The sequence below is a fragment of the Chlamydotis macqueenii genome, chromosome 1, assembly GCF_036417535.1.
Source record: "Chlamydotis macqueenii isolate bChlMac1 chromosome 1, bChlMac1.mat, whole genome shotgun sequence".
NCBI lineage: Eukaryota > Metazoa > Chordata > Aves > Otidiformes > Otididae > Chlamydotis > Chlamydotis macqueenii.
In genome coordinates, this window is record NC_141556.1 from 162,398,663 (window position 1) to 162,418,845 (window position 20,183).

General features: G+C 35.3%; 1 protein-coding gene across 2 annotated transcripts in view; it reads right to left on the minus strand.

Annotated features, from left to right (window-relative positions):
• The window catches only part of GPC5 (glypican 5), a 698,961-nt gene that overhangs the window by 464,342 nt on the left and 214,436 nt on the right, over positions 1–20,183 (minus strand). For both annotated transcript variants that reach the window (XM_086771461.1, XM_086771454.1), the window contains exon 6: positions 6,479–6,599. In XM_086771461.1, the coding sequence (XP_086627587.1) occupies positions 6,479–6,599 (121 nt within the window). The remainder of the gene's footprint in view (positions 1–6,478; positions 6,600–20,183) is intronic.

Sequence of the window (20,183 nt, forward strand, 5' to 3'; positions counted from 1 at the left end):
AATTGACAGTATCTCACTGTTGCATCAATGTGTATGTTTTCTCACTGTGTACTGTGCGGTGCTTTATAAGCAATGGAAGAAGTAAAAATAGCGAAAATACAAATCTTAGGGATTTTAATTTTTTTGTTATTAGCTCATCATTTAGACTTCTACACAAATTTGAACCTTAGACTTAGTTTCAGAAAGCTCAGTGCAATGTACACTCTTATCCTTTTGTTATCCACTTTAAGAGAAATCAAAAGCTTTTCATCTAAGCACAAATCCTATTTTAAAAGATACTACACAAAAATGAGGATCATCTGTGCTAAATGAATGGTACTCTGATTAGCCTTTAATAACTTTAGTAAGCTTGTTAGTGAAAAACAGAAAAAAAAACCTAGGAAAAATATTACTGGGGTTTTATTTAAATTACTGACGAAAAGTACTATTTGACTGGTGACTTGTTCTTCTCAATTTACCTCCTATGCATCCCATCACTGGGAGATGCATGGGCTCAACTTTATGCCCTCTTGATCACTTTTTCCTTCTCTGCCTTCCACCTGTAAACCAGTAGGTTTGAGTTTACATATAATTTTCCAAGACATACAGTCATCTCAGAACGTTCATGTAACTTTTAGTCTTTTGACTACAGAAAGACCACCTTTCTGAGCAACAAAAACGGCACAGACCTTCATTATCATCACAGAAATGTGAAGAAAACCTTTCCAATCTCAAAAGATACAAAAGCATCATCGATCCTGCACTCTATTGTGTATTTTTGAGGTTGGAAGTTGACGTGAATTTTAAAAGGAGGAGGATGAAACTCAGAAAATAATTTCCCATGTCATTTCTAGCTGTTAAATATCTTCACAGAAATTATGCCAATACCTTACATGCAACAATAATACTCAAGTATTTAACATATCTAACATATTTATCTATCATATTTAACAAATACAAAATAGGCTTCTCAGGCAAGTAGGAATATCCTAATACAACACGCCACTCGAATACTCTGCCATCATGCCTTGCCAAAGATGGAATTTGTCCAAGGGTTTGATTTCTAAAAGATGGTAACATTTTATTAATTCCAGAAGTAACACAAAAGAAGGAGCCAACACATCAAACATGAAAGGGAGACTGAACAAATCACTGGGGTAAAAGATAACATAATCAAGATACTGAGCTATTCTGTACCTGCAGCACTGCTCTAACTTTGGAAGACACTAAAAACTGAAAAAGGCAGAAAAAACCAAAACCTAAAGCAAAATTAACATTTAGATATTCATTTGTAATATGAAAAACAAATCAAAAGGAAAAACCTTGCGAGGCAGTCTTTCCTTTTGCAACAGAAATAATAAACAGGTAGTTTAGGAGCAAACACAGCTGAAAGCAATTCTAACACCAGTGAATGCTGAACGGCTGTTGCACAAAGTGCACCGAAATTTTACTTCCCAATTACCTCTATGGGGTGTCTGTGTGCAAAAGGTGTGTAACGGTGCAAAGTGCAGCACAGAACATAGCAACAAAAAATATTTAGGAAAAGAAAGGGAAAAAAAAGTTTTGAAAGTGAGTCTCCTAAACTGTGTTTCGGAAGCGTGTATCGAACTAAGACCCCAAGTATCCTGAGACTTAAATGCTATGCTCTCAAGAATTCTCTCATTCCATGAGAAAGAATTGCATTTTGGCCATCAACAGAGTCATCAGAATGTACAATTTGTTAAATTTATGCAGCAGTTTGAACTATTCTAAGAGGCAGAGGGAATTTAACAATTAGATGATTATCATAACACTAAAGAAGGCACAAACTTGATATCAATGATCAAAGAGAAGCACAACGGCAAGTGCCACATCTTGCATAGGAATAATTTAAACACATGGATCTTTGCATGTGCAGATGAGGACTCAGGTAATGTATTCCATCACCATTTCCAATATGTATTTGAACAGCTCTTACGAAATTATGTATTAATTTGCTCGTGATTATGTATTAATTTGCCCATTCTGCAGTACATTGATAAAAGCTTTAAAAAGCACAGCTGGAAAGTTTAGTTGTTAGTACGCCAAATCAGTGTCAAAACACTATTTTTGTAATCTTTTTGAGATAGATAAATGAGCAAATGATGGCACGATGAAACACAGTGCTTGTCATTTCATAATAATGACCAGTAGTAAAGGAAAGAACAGATTGTCAGCTACATTTAATGTCTTACGAAGTAGTGGCCTCTATTCACTTAAAGGATGTAGGCATCATTTCCATCAGTGACAATTTTCAGCCCTTTGTGGAGAAAGCAAACATTATTCCATGTATATCAGCTATTAGTCAAGTGGTATAGCAGTATAACATGGAATCCCTTCCAAATAAGTTCAGGCACATATTTTGCTGCACTCAGAGACAGGAAATAATTTATTCTAATAGAAGGATTTAAATTTCTAGCATAGTCAATACAGTAGCAGGTGCCTCTGGAGATGTCCAGATGAAGATTTGGTGTGCCTAATTTAGACAGACATAGAAGTATTTTCTACTATGGCAGGATTTCCTAAAATTAGGAAGTCTTTATTTCACCTGTGAATATGAGCTCCAAGTGATGTCTATTATTTTCAAAAGTAGTATCTTTTTGAGAGTCTTCTGAAAAAAAAAAAAAATTGAAATGACCAATCACCTGTAATCATGGCACCAAAATATCATACTTACTTCATAACTTCAGTATTTGTACTTGCAGGAAAGATAAATGAATCGTGTTTTTAAATTATTGGGGAAGAAAGAAAAATAATTACCATTATTATTGCTGCCATATGCAACTGACTTTCCTTGTCATGATTGCCTATTAGAGTGATCGTTGCAGATTGCAGTACTTAAGAGAACATGCACTGAACCCATTATTTGCCTACCGTGAAGATAAATGAATGAAGAAGAGCCCATCATTTAAAACTCTCCAAAACACCAGTCTGTACAAGTAAGGATTTTTACAAAAGAAGGTGACTTTGTCAAGCCATTTTTTCAGCACTGACTGGTTCAGCAGATTTCATGTTAGTTCCTCTAAATGCAGTTTGTCACTGTGAATACGAACCTGTGGAGTCCAGAGCACAGATTATTGCGGTCAGGGTCCAATGGAATCAAAAAGTTCTATCGATTTTTGGTAAATCCACTAGTTACAGAAAAAAAAAAAAAAGGAGGATTACTGTGAGCCTCTCAGAAAGGAGAAGTGTCCAGAAACCACAGTCTGCTGGGAAGAGATACTGTCACCTATGCAACAAGTTTGATTTCAGTGGTTTAAAGTTTTTAATAGGATAGAACCTAGAAAATAGAGTATGTTTAAGCATTGTACCTTTACATATTTTAAAACAGATTCTTTACTCAGGATTTTTATGCACTTGTCACCTTACAAGAAAAGAGACACCTGTTCTTTTCTGCATGCAGGGTAGAATGGTCTTTGATCTGTTTTCTTATGTACACATTAAAGATGAGCAGGAAGGGACCTTTAAGATATCTGTTCTTCTTATGCTATTTGATCGTATTCAGTAATTTGTACAGTCTGATTTTCTGAGAGCTCAGTAGACTCTCCCTTAAAGGGGCTCTCCCTTTACATTTCAGAATATTCACTTCCTTCTTGCCCTCACACTGGGATTCTTGAAAGTAAGAAGGGGAATTTAGCGTAATTGGTGATAAAAGGGGTCATCTGCTTTGATGACAAAGAGGAAAGAAGATTTCAGAAAACAATAAAGATTTCTAACAGAGTTTTTCTGCCCTGGATTTACTAGACAGAATTACTTTTTCTGGTCTGGAAGGACAAAACGTAATCAGGTTATATTTTTCAATATGACTTCCATCATGTATTCTAAACGCAAAACTGGTCATCCTCTTTAAATTAATCTTTCTATAATTTAACCATCTGTTTTAACCATTAGAAAATACTATATAATAATAAAATTAGATTTTTTTAAGAGCTTCCCAATGTATGTGTATGTATATGTTTCTCTATAGAAAATTATACATGTATATGTTTCTCTATAGAAAATTATACATTTCTAGTTTGTGTGTTCAAACTGACAGCCCCTTGGAAAAGGCTTGGAAACATGATGCAAGGTTAGGTGTCAGACCAGACACCTAACGGCAGGTGTCTACAGCATAGATGCCAACATGTGGGCAATGCACCCAAACTCCTTCTACATTGTGCAAGACTAAAGAACTACTGTTTTCTTATCCTGAAGCATACATTTATATATGGCCAAGTGAACAGCTCTTTAAGGTACCTGGGCTAGATCTATATATGAGGGAAGCTTAAATACCTAAATGCAGGTATCTGATTAAAGAACTTAATTCCACACCTGCTGCACACAAATGCCTCAGGTTATCACTGATTAAATTACATTTCAGTGCATTTAATAATTTTTACCGGGAGAAGTACCAGAAGCATTTGATGTTTACAAAGTGGTAGTGACTGTTCGGTCCTGAAGGCCTTGGTACCAGAACAGGCTGTATAACCAAAAGAAAATTAGGCTATACTTACCACTGATAAACAGAGCTCTGACTGTGGCTGAGAAGGAAGGACCATATCCTATCAGGACATCATGAGACAGAGAGAAATGCTAGCTCAACAACCTGCATCTTGAAATGTTTAAAAGCTGATGTGAAAAGTCATATAAGCCTGAATTACCACTTATTTCTTTCTCCTAACACAGAGAGCAAATGGCTACATACAAAACACAACTAAATAACAAAAATGTACTTGTTTAGAAAGCAATGTTACAACAACATGGGATTTATATAAAAATACATAGAGTTGCCTACATAAATAGCAAGTTATATATCACCCTGCCAGTCCGTGTCACCTTACAGCTAAATTGAAGTATATAAACTTTTACAGATTTTAGGAATTATTAGTTCTGAAAAACAGAACAAATATTTTTTTCTACGTAAGTAGCTAGTTAGCTATTTAAACTTTTGCAGTGCAGTAATGCTGCTTGGAAAGAGTGCTGGACTTAAGTATGACTCCGTTTATCTCTGAGGCAGCACGACAATCCATTAAGCTCCTCTTATTTAATCTGTCCATCATAAGCTTAATATGTGATTCATCCTTTTCATATCACAAAGGACAAAAAGGTGGTTTTTTTTTTTAATTTGAATCTCTAATTTACACTCTCCATCCTCCTTTCCCAAGCAGTAAATGGTAGAGAAGAAAGCTTTTTCTGCAGTTTCTTCAGCCCTTTTATCTGAGGAAAAGCAGTTATATGTCGGGTCTCTAAGGAATTTGATGCTCTTTTTTATCCCCTGACCCCATTTCCATACTTAGAGCTTCAAGAAAGGAAACTATGCCACAGAAAGATAACATATTTGGAGATTAGTAAGACTTGCAGTATGTAAATTATACTTCCTTCTCCCCAAAACTCACTCTAGTCTTTTGGGACAAAGTCAAATAAGCTCTCAAAATGAAATATCTTACAATGGAATTGTTCTATTCCGCTCTTTTAGGTCCTCACTCGAGGAAGAAACAACACAATTCCTAGTCTCTAGAGGAAAACAACACAATAAACTATACAGTGCAGATTTAATATCAAAGGAGGAGGGCATTCCTGATAGATGAAAGACCTTGAGACTTACCCAGTAAAATTTGCAATGCTTTTCTTTGCATAGTAATTTGTAGTTCTTAATTAAGTCATAGCATATCTTTGGAGGGAAAATTGTATTCATTTTCTCACCATCTTAGTCATCATTTTAATAAACAAAGAGAGATAAAAGCATGTTGAAGCTGGAGGGCTACAAAAGGTATTTCTTTTAAGGAGGAAGGAATAATGATTGCCTTTGAGCTTCAATCTGGATGCCACTTCTTCCAGAAAACAATCCTACTGATGGAACATAAATTTTTCTGGTTTTCTTTCTATTTCACCACTCTTTCCTTTGTTGTATATCTGTAATCCTTTAAACATATTACAATTCTATGACTGTACAGAACCATATTGGAATCGACTGCCTTGTAAGCCTTAAATTTAGTCACTCATAGAAATGCACATCAGGTAATGAACAGCAACTCCTTCAGTAAGCATGCTGTTCTTGTTCAAACGTCCTAGTTTTTCTATCTGGCGTCTAAACAAAAAACCTCGCAGCAAGACTACTTAAGAAAGAACCTTAATTTATTAAAGAGAGAAGACAGAAATTATGTTTTATTATTTTTTAAACATACGCACCCAGTTAATATAATTAAATTATACTGTTTGTGCTTCTATACATTTACTACAATGCTGAGCTGTGGTACTCACAGGTACAGATGGCCCAACTGCCACAGTCTTACTTCCTACACCCATCTACCACATGCAAACTTTTTAACTAAATAATTTTAAATAATTGAAGTGAGACAGAGAGGAAGTAAAGTTTTGGTGTTGACATGCACTGCGTAATAACTTGAATTAACAATTAACCTTTAACGTACAGTAAATTAATACTTTCACTACTAGAGTGGGTTGTAGTACTATACTGTTTCTATAAGTAAAAGCAGCTTACCTGAATAACATGTTTCAGCTTGTCAATAATTTGACTTATTACAGGATCTGTTCCCTTCACTTTTACTTCTGGATTTGCAGATTGAGCTCTGATTCCACTGCCAACCACACGATGAGTATAGCTAGTTTAACACACAAACACACACACAAAAATGGTTTAGTAAGTTATTCTACTCTTAGAGAGCCATCTTCTAGTTTGTATTAACTCTCATGGCATCAACATTCCACTTTAATGAGTTGCATTAATTTTGTGCACATATTTTTTTACAGAAAAGGAATACAGCATAATATAATTACTACATTACACAAAGTTGTATTATTTATTATGGCTTTAATTTTACTACAAACTTTAATAAGAAAAGAGTTATCTACATTTTTGAAGCAAGAAACATTCAGCCCTATGTTTTGTGTGTGCAAACACTGTCCTCCATTTTGGTTTTGCTAAATATAAACTACACAGTGAATGCCTAAATGCATGAAATTTCAGATTTTTAAGACAAACTCCAGATTATACACACACTATCTTCATAACTACACCAGAAGTTTTCTAGTGTTTTTGTGAATGCACATGCAGACGGAATATTTATTACAAGAAAACAGCCAAATTGTGCATAAATCATTTAGCGTTACATAACTGATATAAGTACAGAGTAGACCAAAATTTATTTAATAGATAGATATGTAAAAAGAAGCAATAGAAACCAGATAAATGCTCCTTCAAGAAAGAACTGCTGTAGTAAGTAGAACTTGGTTTCTAATATATCAAAACTCAAAATACAGAGACTAAAATTAACCTCCTAGCAGAATTCTGTGGCTTATTAAGATGCAGTTCTTTATTCAACTTCCCATGTTATATGTAATACTCAAGTTATGCAAGAAAATCTGAATATCTACCTTCTTATCACAGATACTGTACATTATGCAAATACTTTCCATATGTTAGGTTTTGTCTGCATACCCTACAAAAGGATAGCTCTATATATCTCTGTCTCAAAAATATTTTGCCAGCTGTTATGCTGTAAAAAAAAAAAGAAAGGAAAGAACCCAACCAGAAATTGAGTAAAGGAATGTCTAATTCCTGCCTATTCGATTTGCATATGGGCATAGACAACACAGCATTCAAATTTTGCAGAATCTGTTTTATGAAAAGCATTGCTGGTCCTCTTAGTTCTGCAGAAAACCTTCCACATATGCTAAACAATGAATGCAGTTCATTAAAACAAGGTCGCCACATAACAACAATATTTTGTCTTTGATCTTTACTTAAATATCACCTGAAGTGAGATTAAGGATATTCCTAAGGAAGCATACATGGATGCAGATATCATTCCTAAAACATTGGCCATGCTCATAGACATAAATTAACCCTGTCATACAAAATGACTCTCAGTTTTCCACAGGTCCTAGAGAGCATGATTTGCTTTCTGTATGTGTGACAAAAACTAGTAGCTCCTTTAGGCATTACAAGAAGACACTTTTTTTTTGGACTACATGCTTCAAAAGTGAACTAATTCTAAGGCTCAGCAAAATTTTCCCTGACTTTTAAAGTATCAAGATCCAGAAATCTTTTGTTGCTTAAGTCTTTTAAAGCATTCAGTTTCACACAGTAAATTCTAAAATTCTAGACCTTCTACGTACAGCTCTGCCTGTGCTAGTTAGGGCAAGTGTACTCTCTATTTCTTATGCAAGCAATCAAGTTCTCTGGAAGCAGATATAATATAAAACTTAAATTAATTTACATATCAAGATATCACAACAATGATTAGATTCAATAGATCACAAGCCATGATTAGTCACAAGTTAAAGATTCCAGCTTTATTCATTCTTCATTTGAGAAAATAGTCAGCTGTATTCAATATTGACGGTACACTGTATCAGCGAAAGGTAAATACTAAAAATAATAAGCTCATTAATAAAAGGCATTATGGAACCCTTTACTGATTCACTGGAACATGGTAGTTAATATGAGTTTTTAAAAAAAGTCTTCATAGCACTGTTGAATACATTGCATATATGAATGACTCATATTCTTTTTTTTTAAAAAAGTGATATTTTGACTCATATTCTTTTTTAAAAAGTGATAGTAGACAGCTTTTTGTGCTGTCTTGTAGTGATGGGGCAATTTGCCACCTTATAGTAATGGGGTAAAACTTTTTGTAGAGGTGTGTACAAAATCTGCAGCCTACCTGCTAGACTTGGGGGAATGTTTAACACAGTAATTTGAGTAGAGTCAACAAATCTTTTAGTAGCTTCTAAGGATTAAAAAAAAAACCCCAAACCTAAAAAACTTCCCCAAAGTTTTCCTCAAAAATCCTTCTTTCACAGTCATTTGTCTAAATCAAAATAGATAATTCAATATAGAACTCCTTCCTGTCTTCCCCTTTCCAGCCAAACAATACCGCAGACATCAGAAGGACAAGCAATTAAACTCAACACCCTGGTTTACTGCAACATAGCAATTTCTCTTATACTATAAGACTATAAAGATGTAAAAGGTTATGGCTATCCTTTCTATATAGTGCTCTCATTTTCTGTTTCACAGCTTGCAAAACCTGTGTTCTCATTTTCTGTCACTCAGAATTCTTCAATTAACACCTTTTTTCAAATGCTGCCAACCCAACTATTAAACATTTGCCTGTGAACTGCATAACTATGTGAAAAAGAATACACTTTCTCTTTTTTAATTCGATCAACAATACTCATTTCTCTAACCATGCAGGAAGAAATAAACCATACAGAATCTAAGACTTGCCTAGGCTACAATGTCTGAGACATTTCAGGCCATCCTTCTGATATTTTTCTCTGTTACAGGCCTCAGTAGACCCCAAATAATGCACAAGATTACATCCACAGAGAAAATTTTGGGTCTAGGACTGGTATAATCATTACTCATTTCAACGGCTTCTGATTTATCCTCAGGTCTGCCAGATGTTTACCACATTCCCCAACTTGAGTCTTAAAGGAGTTGCTTGCTACTTCTCTCTCTCCAAAAATTCTTATGCTTTTGAAGTGCTGGTTTATTCAAGCTTTGTAAAGTTTTTACTCCTTCAAGAGTTTTTCATTTTGTATTCAGGGAGAATCCAGTCTTGAAATTAATCCTCCAGGTTCTGGATGCCAATTTTCACCCAGGAAGAGTAATGTTGCTCCTGGCACCAGAGCAGAGATTCCCCTGCAGCCCGTGGTGCAGCCCATGGTGGAGCAGGCTGTACCCCTGCAGCCCATGGAGGCCCATGGAGGAGCAGAGATCCACCTGCAGCCCATGGAGGACTCCACACCAGGGCAGGTGGATGCACAAGGGAGGCTGTGACCCCCATGGGAAGTCCGCACTGGAGCAGGCTCCTAGCAGGACCTGTGACCCTGTGGAGAGACGAGCCCATGCTGGAGCAGGTTTGCTGCCAGGACTTGTGACCCCATGGGGGACCCACACTGCAGTAGTCTGTTCCTGAAGGACTGCACCTCATGGAAAAGACCCACACTGGAGCAGTTTGTGAAGAACTGCAGCCTCTGGGAAGAACCCATGTTGGAGAAGTTAATGGAGGACTGTCTCCCATAAGAGGGACCCCACGTTGGAGAAGGGGAAGAGAGTGAGAAGGAAGGAGTGGCAGAAACAATATGCGATGAACTGACTGCAACTCCCATTCTCCATTCCCCTGCACCACTCAAGGGGGATGAGGTAGGGAAGCCAGGAGTGAACTTGGGCATGGGAAGAAAGGAGGAGTTGGGGGGAACATGTTTTAAGATTTGGTTTCATTTCTCATTCCCCTACTCTGATTTGATTGGCAATGTACTAAATTAATTCCCCAAGTCGAGCCTGTTGCACCTGTGATAGTAACTGCTGAGTGATCTCCCTGTCCTTATCTTGACCCATGAGTCTTTTGTCATATTTTTCTCCCCCTGTCCAATCAAGGATAAGGAGTGACAGAGCGGCTTGGTGGGCACCTGGCATCGAACCAGGGTCAACTCATCATACTAAATTTGACAATGCTGTCTCTGTGTCCCAGTTCACAGCATAAATGTTGAACTACATTTTTCATATGATGTTGCATTGCTAAAATGATGGTAGTCTCAGTATAGAACACCCAAATGTGAATACACTCAGCATACTGTAGTAAATAAATGCATATGTTTGCATTTTTTTCCTGTTATTGGAAATCTTAACTCATGTTAAATTCGCTTTCACTGCAAGCTGATCTGGCTTTGATCAATTGACATTAAAAACTATCATTTAACTTTGAGTCTTTTGTAATTACAGGTTCTGACAAGTCACAAGGCAGGTTGAAAACCCTTTTTTTTTTTCTTCAGGTGTATAATTAGGCATTGACAAAGCCTTATGAAGTATTGCTTTATCAATTCTTATCCTAAAAGTAAGATTATGGAAGTCAGCCTCTTTTTGTTTAATCTACTCTTTTGCTGCTTAAAATGATATCTTTTGCATACAAAGATTATAAACTTAGTTATATATTGTTGTTTTATTTTCCACATATCATTGTGTTTAATTAACAAATGTCTATAAATCTAACATCTTCAAACATTCTAACGTGAACTAAATGATCTGTCAGCACTAAATGGGCTATTGAGAATCTGAGCATGATACACAAAACTTCATCCCTGTAGACTTACATTTACATGCAAATATGTTTCCCTTTGTTTAGGGGAAAAGTGTAACAATCTCAGACTCTGATCTGAGAGACTTCATTCATTATAAAGTTTAATACAGCATTAATCACCGTCATTTCTTTTACTCCTAATGTACAAGTAATGGAATAAACATTTTAAGGATTCCCACAGTGGTAGCCTGACTTGAGCAAGTGTTGCTAATATTTGAATCCCAGGGAAAAAAAAAAAAAATGACAAATTTCTTGGTAGAGAAGTAATAGACCCGCCATCTGTGCTCATTTCTGTACAAGCATGGCAATGTATCACATCACTTTAATAGGCAGACTTGGTCCCCAAGTACTATTCATTTTCATCAACACTAGGAAAAAAACCAAGAACCAATATATTTGTATTCTATAAACATGCTTTAAAGTGATGAATAACAAGGTGCCCATTTTCTGAGCTCAATATATGAATATTCATATAAATTTCTATTACTGTCTATTGTAGCTATGAATACAGTTGTTGGGATTTACATTTGATTGCATCAATATCTGTGAAAAGATAAGATAGCATGCTATTGGCTATCACTGATTTCTTGGTACATGCAGTTGGAAAAGCTATTAGAAGTAATGAATATTAATTCTTGTAAGAATCAGCCATCTTGGACATGGTGATTAAGGCAGATCTGTACCTCTGTATCCCTCTAACACATATAATCTATATTATATTGTGATGACAACAAATATTGATGCATCATATTTATTGTCAACAACTGATCATGATTTTCCATTCCTTCTCACTAGCTTTGTAGAGTAACATCACCATGGAATAGATAAAATAGAGTAAGAAATCAATGCTATCTAAAACCAAACTTTTCCAGAGTTCAACTCCCAGTGCTAGTAGTGCTTTGCTTCAGACCTCTTACTTTTTAAATTTACTGCTACTTATCTCTGCTGTTACCTCAGTATGGAGAGAAGGCAAATTCTTGGCTAGTAACAGATTAGTTTCAAGTAAAGCCAATCTTATTTAGGACAGCCTTTCATACAGCTAATAAAGAGGTTTTAAGAAATCAATTATCTAACTACAAAAAGAAGAAACATGAATTATGGAAATAAAAAGGGAAAATTTTGAGTTAAAAAAAAAATTTGTTTCAGTGCTTTCAAACAGAAATTCCTGCTATTTGTGAAAGTGGAACTGTGGTATACAGATGTGCATTAGAATCAGAACTCAAGCAGAAACAGAAATACATTAAATGTTAGATCCTCACCCAGACTAATATTTGTAAATATGACAATCATTTCAGTTTAATCTCATTGTAACTAATAGTGAAAATGCCTGGGCAACCATGCAGAGATGGACAATCGGACCTCCTAGGAATGGGTACTGCTGAGCTCACCAGGTGTTTCAAGATCCTAGTCTAAGCTTGAAGAGTCATTAGTTTTGCTAGGTGGTAAGGATGGCCATGATCCAAACATGCAGATAGCCCATTGCACAACACAGGCCCCAAAGATATCCTCAACATCCGTTCCCAGATACCCATTCTGGAATTCTGGACTCTCTTTTCCAATCTGTGATTTTTTTCCTGTTTCAGGTTTAATAATACATCAAGCCAGCAAACCCAGAAAAATAAGAGCTAAGGATACTGAGTGGGATTCAAACTTGCTGCTTATTCTACTGCTTGGAAGAAGTGACATTAAGCTTCTTTTAGGCACTTGGACCATGTTCCAACTGGGAGATTAAAGTAACAAAAGGTGCATTATCACAGCAAATGTTATTCTCCAGAACAACCATAAGTGTCTTGGCAGTCAAGCCTCTCCCAAGAAACCTGGTGATGTCCTGCACTTTAGCAAGTTTAGCTGTTTGCCCCAACCTGATGTCTCTCTGCCAGCTGCTACCATCACCTTCTACCACTGCCTTCTCGGACTTTTCAGTGCTTGGCTCAACTGACTTTATCAAGAGCTACTCAGGAATGTCTATGGCAAGTTGTCAAGTTATAGGGTCATGATATTGAGACAACTGCTCTGGTTGTGAAAGGCTTCATCATCGGGGTGCGTTGTCATACCTCCAAAACAGCTGTGTGTATCAGGTAGTCACACTGCTCTAGGAGGTTCAGGGGTTTCATAGCTGCTGCAACTGTACAGGGACACTGCCTGCCTGCAAAAGCTTTTTTTTTTTTTTTTTTTTTTTTGTCATTTTGTGTCAATAAGATGCTCACCTCCATTTGCAGTAATTAATCTCAAACGAAATTTCAACTGATAGCATTACAGTAACCTCCACGAGAGCAAGCACACAACAACCATTAACTCCTCATCTGGTAACAATGGAAAAGTCTCTCCACTGACTTAATTTTCTGGATTTGAAACTAATTTGGTGTAAATGAAGCAATGCTAATTTTCATCAGCTGACTGAAGTAAGCACTGAAATCCTAGGAAATAGTTTGAAACCAGGTGTTTACTTCCTGTGTGTTCTTTAGAAAGCTCCAGACAAAGAAGACACCAAGTAACTTAATTTTAAAAATAATATCTTTTTACTGTATTTGCTCTCCTGTATCCATCTCCTTTAACTGGCATTGATAGAGTAACCAAGATGCAAATTTTGCAATCTGGTCCTCTTTCACAAATTGGATTATCTTGTTTGCATGTTCTAGTTCAGAAAAGTAGGCATTCCTCTACTGGCATTGCTAAGGCATTTGTTTTGTTCAGCTTCCCACGTTAATTGAATTCTAAATTACTTCACAGCTTAGGCTGCTGGCACTTACAAATTACAAGCAAGCACCTGTATTTATATAGTCTAACTGTGTTTAAGAATGGTAAGGCAGCACAGTGTGCCCACTACATTTTGTTTTATTTCAAATTTGGGATATGACTTTTAATAACTCTTTCTTAGCTTACTTGCTTTATGATTACTGATAATTGCTGTTTTACACTTGCTATTGCTAGCATTTTCATCATTGCTGGACATTTCAAAATTCTGGATAACTGCTAATTGAGAAATTAACCAGTAAAAATTAAACATATGCAGCAACAAATGAGTAAGAATGTTTAGTGGTGCAAATTTTAATTAACAAAGCTGAAAAAAAATCAAAGAATCACTGCAATCGTAAAAAATGCTTGGAGCTTGGACAGGTGTGTTGGCTGCTTTTGTCTAGTCTTACACAGGGTTTTTTTAGAGTAGATGTTGCAAAGTTAGCCTCAGAAAACTCATTAAAAATATTTTACACCTAGTTACCAGAGACAGTATTTGTAGTAATTTTGGACAGATTCCATTTGTCCTAGACATTTTCATAACCTTTTAATTGATCAATATTTATTTTAAAAGAAAATAAAATGTCTTTGAATTTTTCCATGAGAATTTATATTTAGATCTGTAATTTGGTATATATTTGAATAAACTTGATTGCATATACACTTATTAAATGTACAGAAAACGTGAAGTGTGGAAAACAAATGAGTAAAAGTTGTGTTATTTATGCTTCAGACAAAAAAAAAATATATTCCTGTAATCATTTATGCTAAAATATGTCTAATAAAATGCATGCATTTAATTTTTTTTATCATTGACCAGACCTGCTTTGTTAAAGGAAAAATTAGAAGGTCAGCCTTTGGGCTTTTCTACACTTGAAAACTAAGTAATATGTCTTTGGAATAGTCCTCTTTAAATAGATTATTTCATTAAAAGCTCGTTTATTTGGAACTAGGTTCATGGGAATAAGACAAAACACATTGAAGTATGTAATAAAGTAACTACAGAGTCTTTCAGCATATCTCTTTTAATGAATTTCAAAGTGTTACTCAGACCTTTGTTATTTTGTACAGCAAAAAAAATCTAACATCTCAATAAATTTCATTGCATACTAATCCTGCAATTGCTCTTCTAAAGCTCAAAAATTCTCCAACATTCCTTCATTATTTGAATTTGAACACCAACATTTTTGAGAGGATTTTATATATGGTAGCTGGAAGCCAGTTCATCATAGTTTTGATGTTAGCTATGCCTGCCAAATGTAAGTTCTTAATAAGCAATAAGAAGTGCAAATGGAATAGCTATATGTCACGAAGGCTTCATTAAGCAGACAGGTTTCGTTATGGAGATTTCCAAAAGCACCAACTTCTCTCCAGTTGCTATGTACAGAACATGTATTTAGAAAGATTGTTTTCCTAAGCATCTAAAATTTGGTACAGGATGTGTATCCGTTAAGTAAGACTATCGTTTTTTGCAAAGAATGCAATTTCTATCTAAGTGAAAACTACTTAAGCTAAATGTTCTTCTTCAGAAGAAATGCTATAATCCTCACACTGAAAATTTGTCTTTTGAAGCCTTCTTCTAGCACACCAAATAAACTCTGATCACACTTAAAAATTGATCAGTTCCATAGTTGTGACAGTTTTGAAATACACCGAATTTGCCTGGATCTGCATTAACTTATTAAGGTAATCTATTTCAAGCTAAGCTTATAGAAAATGTTTCTAAAATACGATCTTTTCCAACTGATTTTCCTTCTTCCTTTTCTTGGACATCATGTGAATGAAGTAGTCCACATTAACTCAAAGAATTCTAGAACAATTCTGCTAAAATGTTATGGAAGTTTAAATAAATTTCCCTGTAACTGCTGTTATTCTTGCTGTAAAGAAAATTTCTATATCAGACTATCAAAATCAAAGAATTTTGTTTTGTTTTGCTTCAGAATTTAATCTTTACAGTGTTTCAAAAGTTCAAGAACTTTTGAAGAATTCTCACTTGAAAGATATAACGGAAATTATTCTTCTCGTCAATTAATGGTAACCACTGTAGTACTTATCTATGTGTACATATCTTAGCAGGACGTTGTTAAATTCCAGACAGAGACATTATTCTTATATGTGATGCAAAATGAACACCACAGAGCAAGACAAAATGCCCCAGACACCAGCTCTGTTCTGCCAAACAGAAACTTAAACTCTGTCGAGCATCACACATTAGTCAGGGGAATTCTTCATTCCAACAATGTCCAAATTCTCCACAGAGGCAAAAAAAAAAAAGCATCTGAGAGGGAGCTACTATTAATCTGTAATACGTCTTAACAAATAAATATATTCTAGTAATCGCAAGCGCCATTAAAGAAAAGAGAACTGAAGAGGAGCTTTGAGACAGATATTTCATTTAAACTAGGTGCCTTGGGTAAGCCACATGTTTAAATTGAGAAAATAAATTCTTATTACATTAGAAAGTAGCTAAACAGCAGACATATGCAAGCGCACTAAATCTAGATAAATAAGGACAACAGTATCTCCTTCTTCTTGTAGTATTCTTGAAATCTTCTTACAACCTTAATAATTCTACTGTACTTTCATTTAATGGAGCAAGGAAATGAGATACATTAATTATCGTAAACAAGCATCTAAATGTTTATAGCAAATAGCTGGAAAAACACAAGGAATTATCTTCAAAAAACAATTCAAACTTGGAAACACAAGGCTGTCAAGCCTAATTAGTCTAAAAATGAGAAAACTTCTTCCCCTATAGGACACTAAAATATCTTTGCTTGGAAATGGCAAAAGGGTCATGTAACTATGGCATTATGTAGGACACCAAACCTTGGAGACAGATGTCTGACATTTCATATTTTGTCCAACTTAAGGCTTCTGTGCACAAACCAAAGTATCCTCTAGGGACTTGGAAAGTACCTGATAATTTTCAGACTGATAGCTGACACAATGCTGGCATGGTCAGTATTTACCTCACAGCTATATGAGGACTACACCACTACAAATCATGTCAAAGGTGCACTCTCACAATCCATTCCTTGTTATTGAGTGGTTTGGTTTTTTTCTGAAGTAATTTATGGAAAATTAGCACAAAATGACAGTTAAGTTATGGTGAAGGGCTATCAAGCAGATAATAAACTTGAATATCATTATTGACAAAAGAAAAGAAGGTCATTCAGCAAATAAAGGTCAAATGAAGGAAACAACCTAAGTCACTGTGCAATGCCAAGAGTGAAATCCTGTTTCAGCAAATTCACTGACATGAGCCACTCGATAAATCTTTTCCTGTTTATTCTAAACAGTGAAATTCCCTGTGGCAGTGAAGCTGCTTTTTACTCTCTGTTGTCAGAGTACACTCACAGTTAGCAAAAGACTGATGGATTAATAATAAATCAATGTAAGTGGCCAATCCACCTCTACATCTTTGGATTCCTTGTATCTTCCCAATTTATCTAAATGTGCATGAATGACGTTGCTGCAAACTAGGAATCAATGACATGTATCCAACACATGATGTTTTTAATGTTAAATGTTTTATGACACCTATGTGCTTAATATTAATTGTGTGCGGTGGTTTGTATGCGGTGGTGGAGGCTTTGGTTGTTTGTTGGTTTGGTTTTTTTGTTTTGTTTTTTTTTTCACAAATAAAACACTTTCATGTAATCTGTTCCCTTTTTCAATACTGTTAAATCCTAGATAATATAACATTATCTTGAGGAAATATAGGGTGCAATTCTCTCTTCATTCAAGACTGTTTTACACTTACACAAGCATGCTTACTTCATGTATGTCTGTGTGGGAGGAAAATCAGTTCCCAGTTGATACTATACAATTTGGATTAGTTTCATTTTTCTTAGCACCTAAAGTTTGTTCAGCTACTAGTCCACAACTTTTTTCTTATTTCACAACTTTATTTTTTCACAGCCCCTTTGCTGGATGCATGTGTATTACCTGATTCGCAAAATACCTGCATTGCGGTGAATAGCTCCTGTGAAGAACAAATGCACAGTTATAGATCAGAAGGTCTACAGCATGTTGCATTTTATTAAACAATAGAAACAAGCATTTCAGTATAATGCCAGTTATGTGCTCATGTTACTTTATGGGAAATTAATTGCTTTCTAGAATGCTATATTTTATCAATTACAGTAAAGATTTCATTCTATAATGGTTCTTAACTAGCCTTACACCAAATATCGGTATGGTTGCCTTAACTTTTGATGCTTTTCACCCTCCATGAGAAGCATGATGGGTAATTTTTAAAGTATTTCAGGACAAGTCACAAAGAATATGGGCTTGTATTCAAAAATAGTGGCATGTGCATGAAGAGCTCCAATTTCAGAAGCCACTTGTAGCACAGTAATCAACTGAAGTGTCTGGAGAAGGCTGAAGGGTTGATTGTTTGTGAAGCCGCTAGGAAGGTATCTGAACTGGCCTATAAAGACATGTATCCTTCATTTCAAATTTTGTTACACAAAATCATATCAGTACCACAAAAGCATATTTTAGATGCTTATTCTTCATATCAGACAGAATAAGAATAATGTAAACACTATATACAAAGCACATCACAGTACAGGGGACATAAGAAGGGATTAAAAAAAAAAACAAACAACATTTAAGAATGTTTTAGTGTTTTCCACAACATTTCAGCCCAATGGTTCCTGCATTCATGTATGATGTGGCATCATCTTTTAATGTTTCTTTTAAAAAGATGAATTCATTCTTTACCCTTTGTGGGTATAACCAATAAATATATAAGCTAAGAAGGCTTTCATAGCTTTAAAGATAGACATTGCATTGGAGACTTAAGAGCTTTAATAAAATTTTTGTTTTCCCTTTGTTCCCAGCCACCGCTTTTTTGTGTCTTGTTTTTAGGAATCTCACTTATGACGTTGAATTATTGTTTTCTTTTCGATATAAATGAATGGATGTAAATGCATTTATTTTCTCTTCAGTGGATAAAGGTTCATGGGGCAACAGTAGTAAAAATATTTTTTATAGAAGGACAGAGAAGATCATATTTTCAAGTCTTAATAAAAATAACTGGTTCAGTTTTACTGTCACATGTATCTCTGTAATTTTGGTTTGCCCCATTGTGGCAAAATTACAAAGAAAATGTGGCAGTGGCTCAGTTTCACCTTCTTCCCATTCAATCAAATCTGAATAAAATAGAGACTTTAGACAAATATGACATAGTTTTCCCCTGAGGATGCTTCCATAAGAAGGAAGATGACAAAACGATTATCAATTGTACTCCACTTACCTATCTTTAGCTATTTAAAAATAAGGCATCTGTTGCCTTAAATTCCCCTACAGAGCAGGAGAAGTGAAAGAAAAAAGAGAGCAAGGCATCTTGAGGGAAATACAGCACCTATTGTAGGATGAAATGATGATTTGAAATCTCCATTGGACATGCCTCCTAGACAACTAGTCTAGACATAATACTGAACTTTTAAATAACTAGCCTCAAATGAAATTGCATTAGCTGTGGGGTACTCATTGCTGAAGTCATAAGCTTCCTGCAGCAGGCCTGCTATTCCCTCTGGTTTTCAGTTTTCCATTTGTAAAGTCATCAACATTCTTACTTATCTGTATCATGGGAGATACCACGAAAAGACAAGAGTTAAATATGATGATGTGTCTAGCTTTTGCAGTAATGGGAACTGTATACCTGAGCATCAGTAGGATGTCAAAGAACATTTCTTTTTTTTTTTTCTGGAACATGCAGTTCAGTGCATTCTAGAAAACAGTACAGTTAATGACAAGTTTTTTCTTTCATTTTTGTTCTGAAAGAAGATCAAAATATTTCATTTACTGAAATATTCAGTAGAAACTGACAAATTGAAGGAGAAAACTTGTGAGAAGGTTATACAGATTATAAGGGACTGCTGGAAGCTAAAGCTCTTCCTAAGAAAAGAAGGGTTCCACTTTCTTCCTTTGGGATTGGAAAGAGAGGAAGTCTATTGTCTATTGTAAGTTTGGAAACTGTGTTACTGCTTAGTATTCAGTCTGAAGGGAGAATCAATCTAGACAAGGCTATTCTCAGAGATTTGATTTTTAACTTCAGTTGTGATATTGCCTTGGTTACAGGAATTAATGTCAAGTAAGTAACAAGGGGTTCAAGGATAACGTAAGTCAAACAGGCTATCTTCCCCATGGAAAAATCTGTCAAAAGAAGACCAGAAAATGGGGTCAAAATGTTGCCAAAAATATTCTTCAAGGAAACAGCACCCTGCAGCAAGTATTACATGTCTGAAATATTAAATGAATCTTGTGTTGCAAAAATATATATAACTCTTGTGTATAGTTATATATTTGTGTGTGTGTGTGTGTGTATGTACAGAAGTGTACATTTCTGTT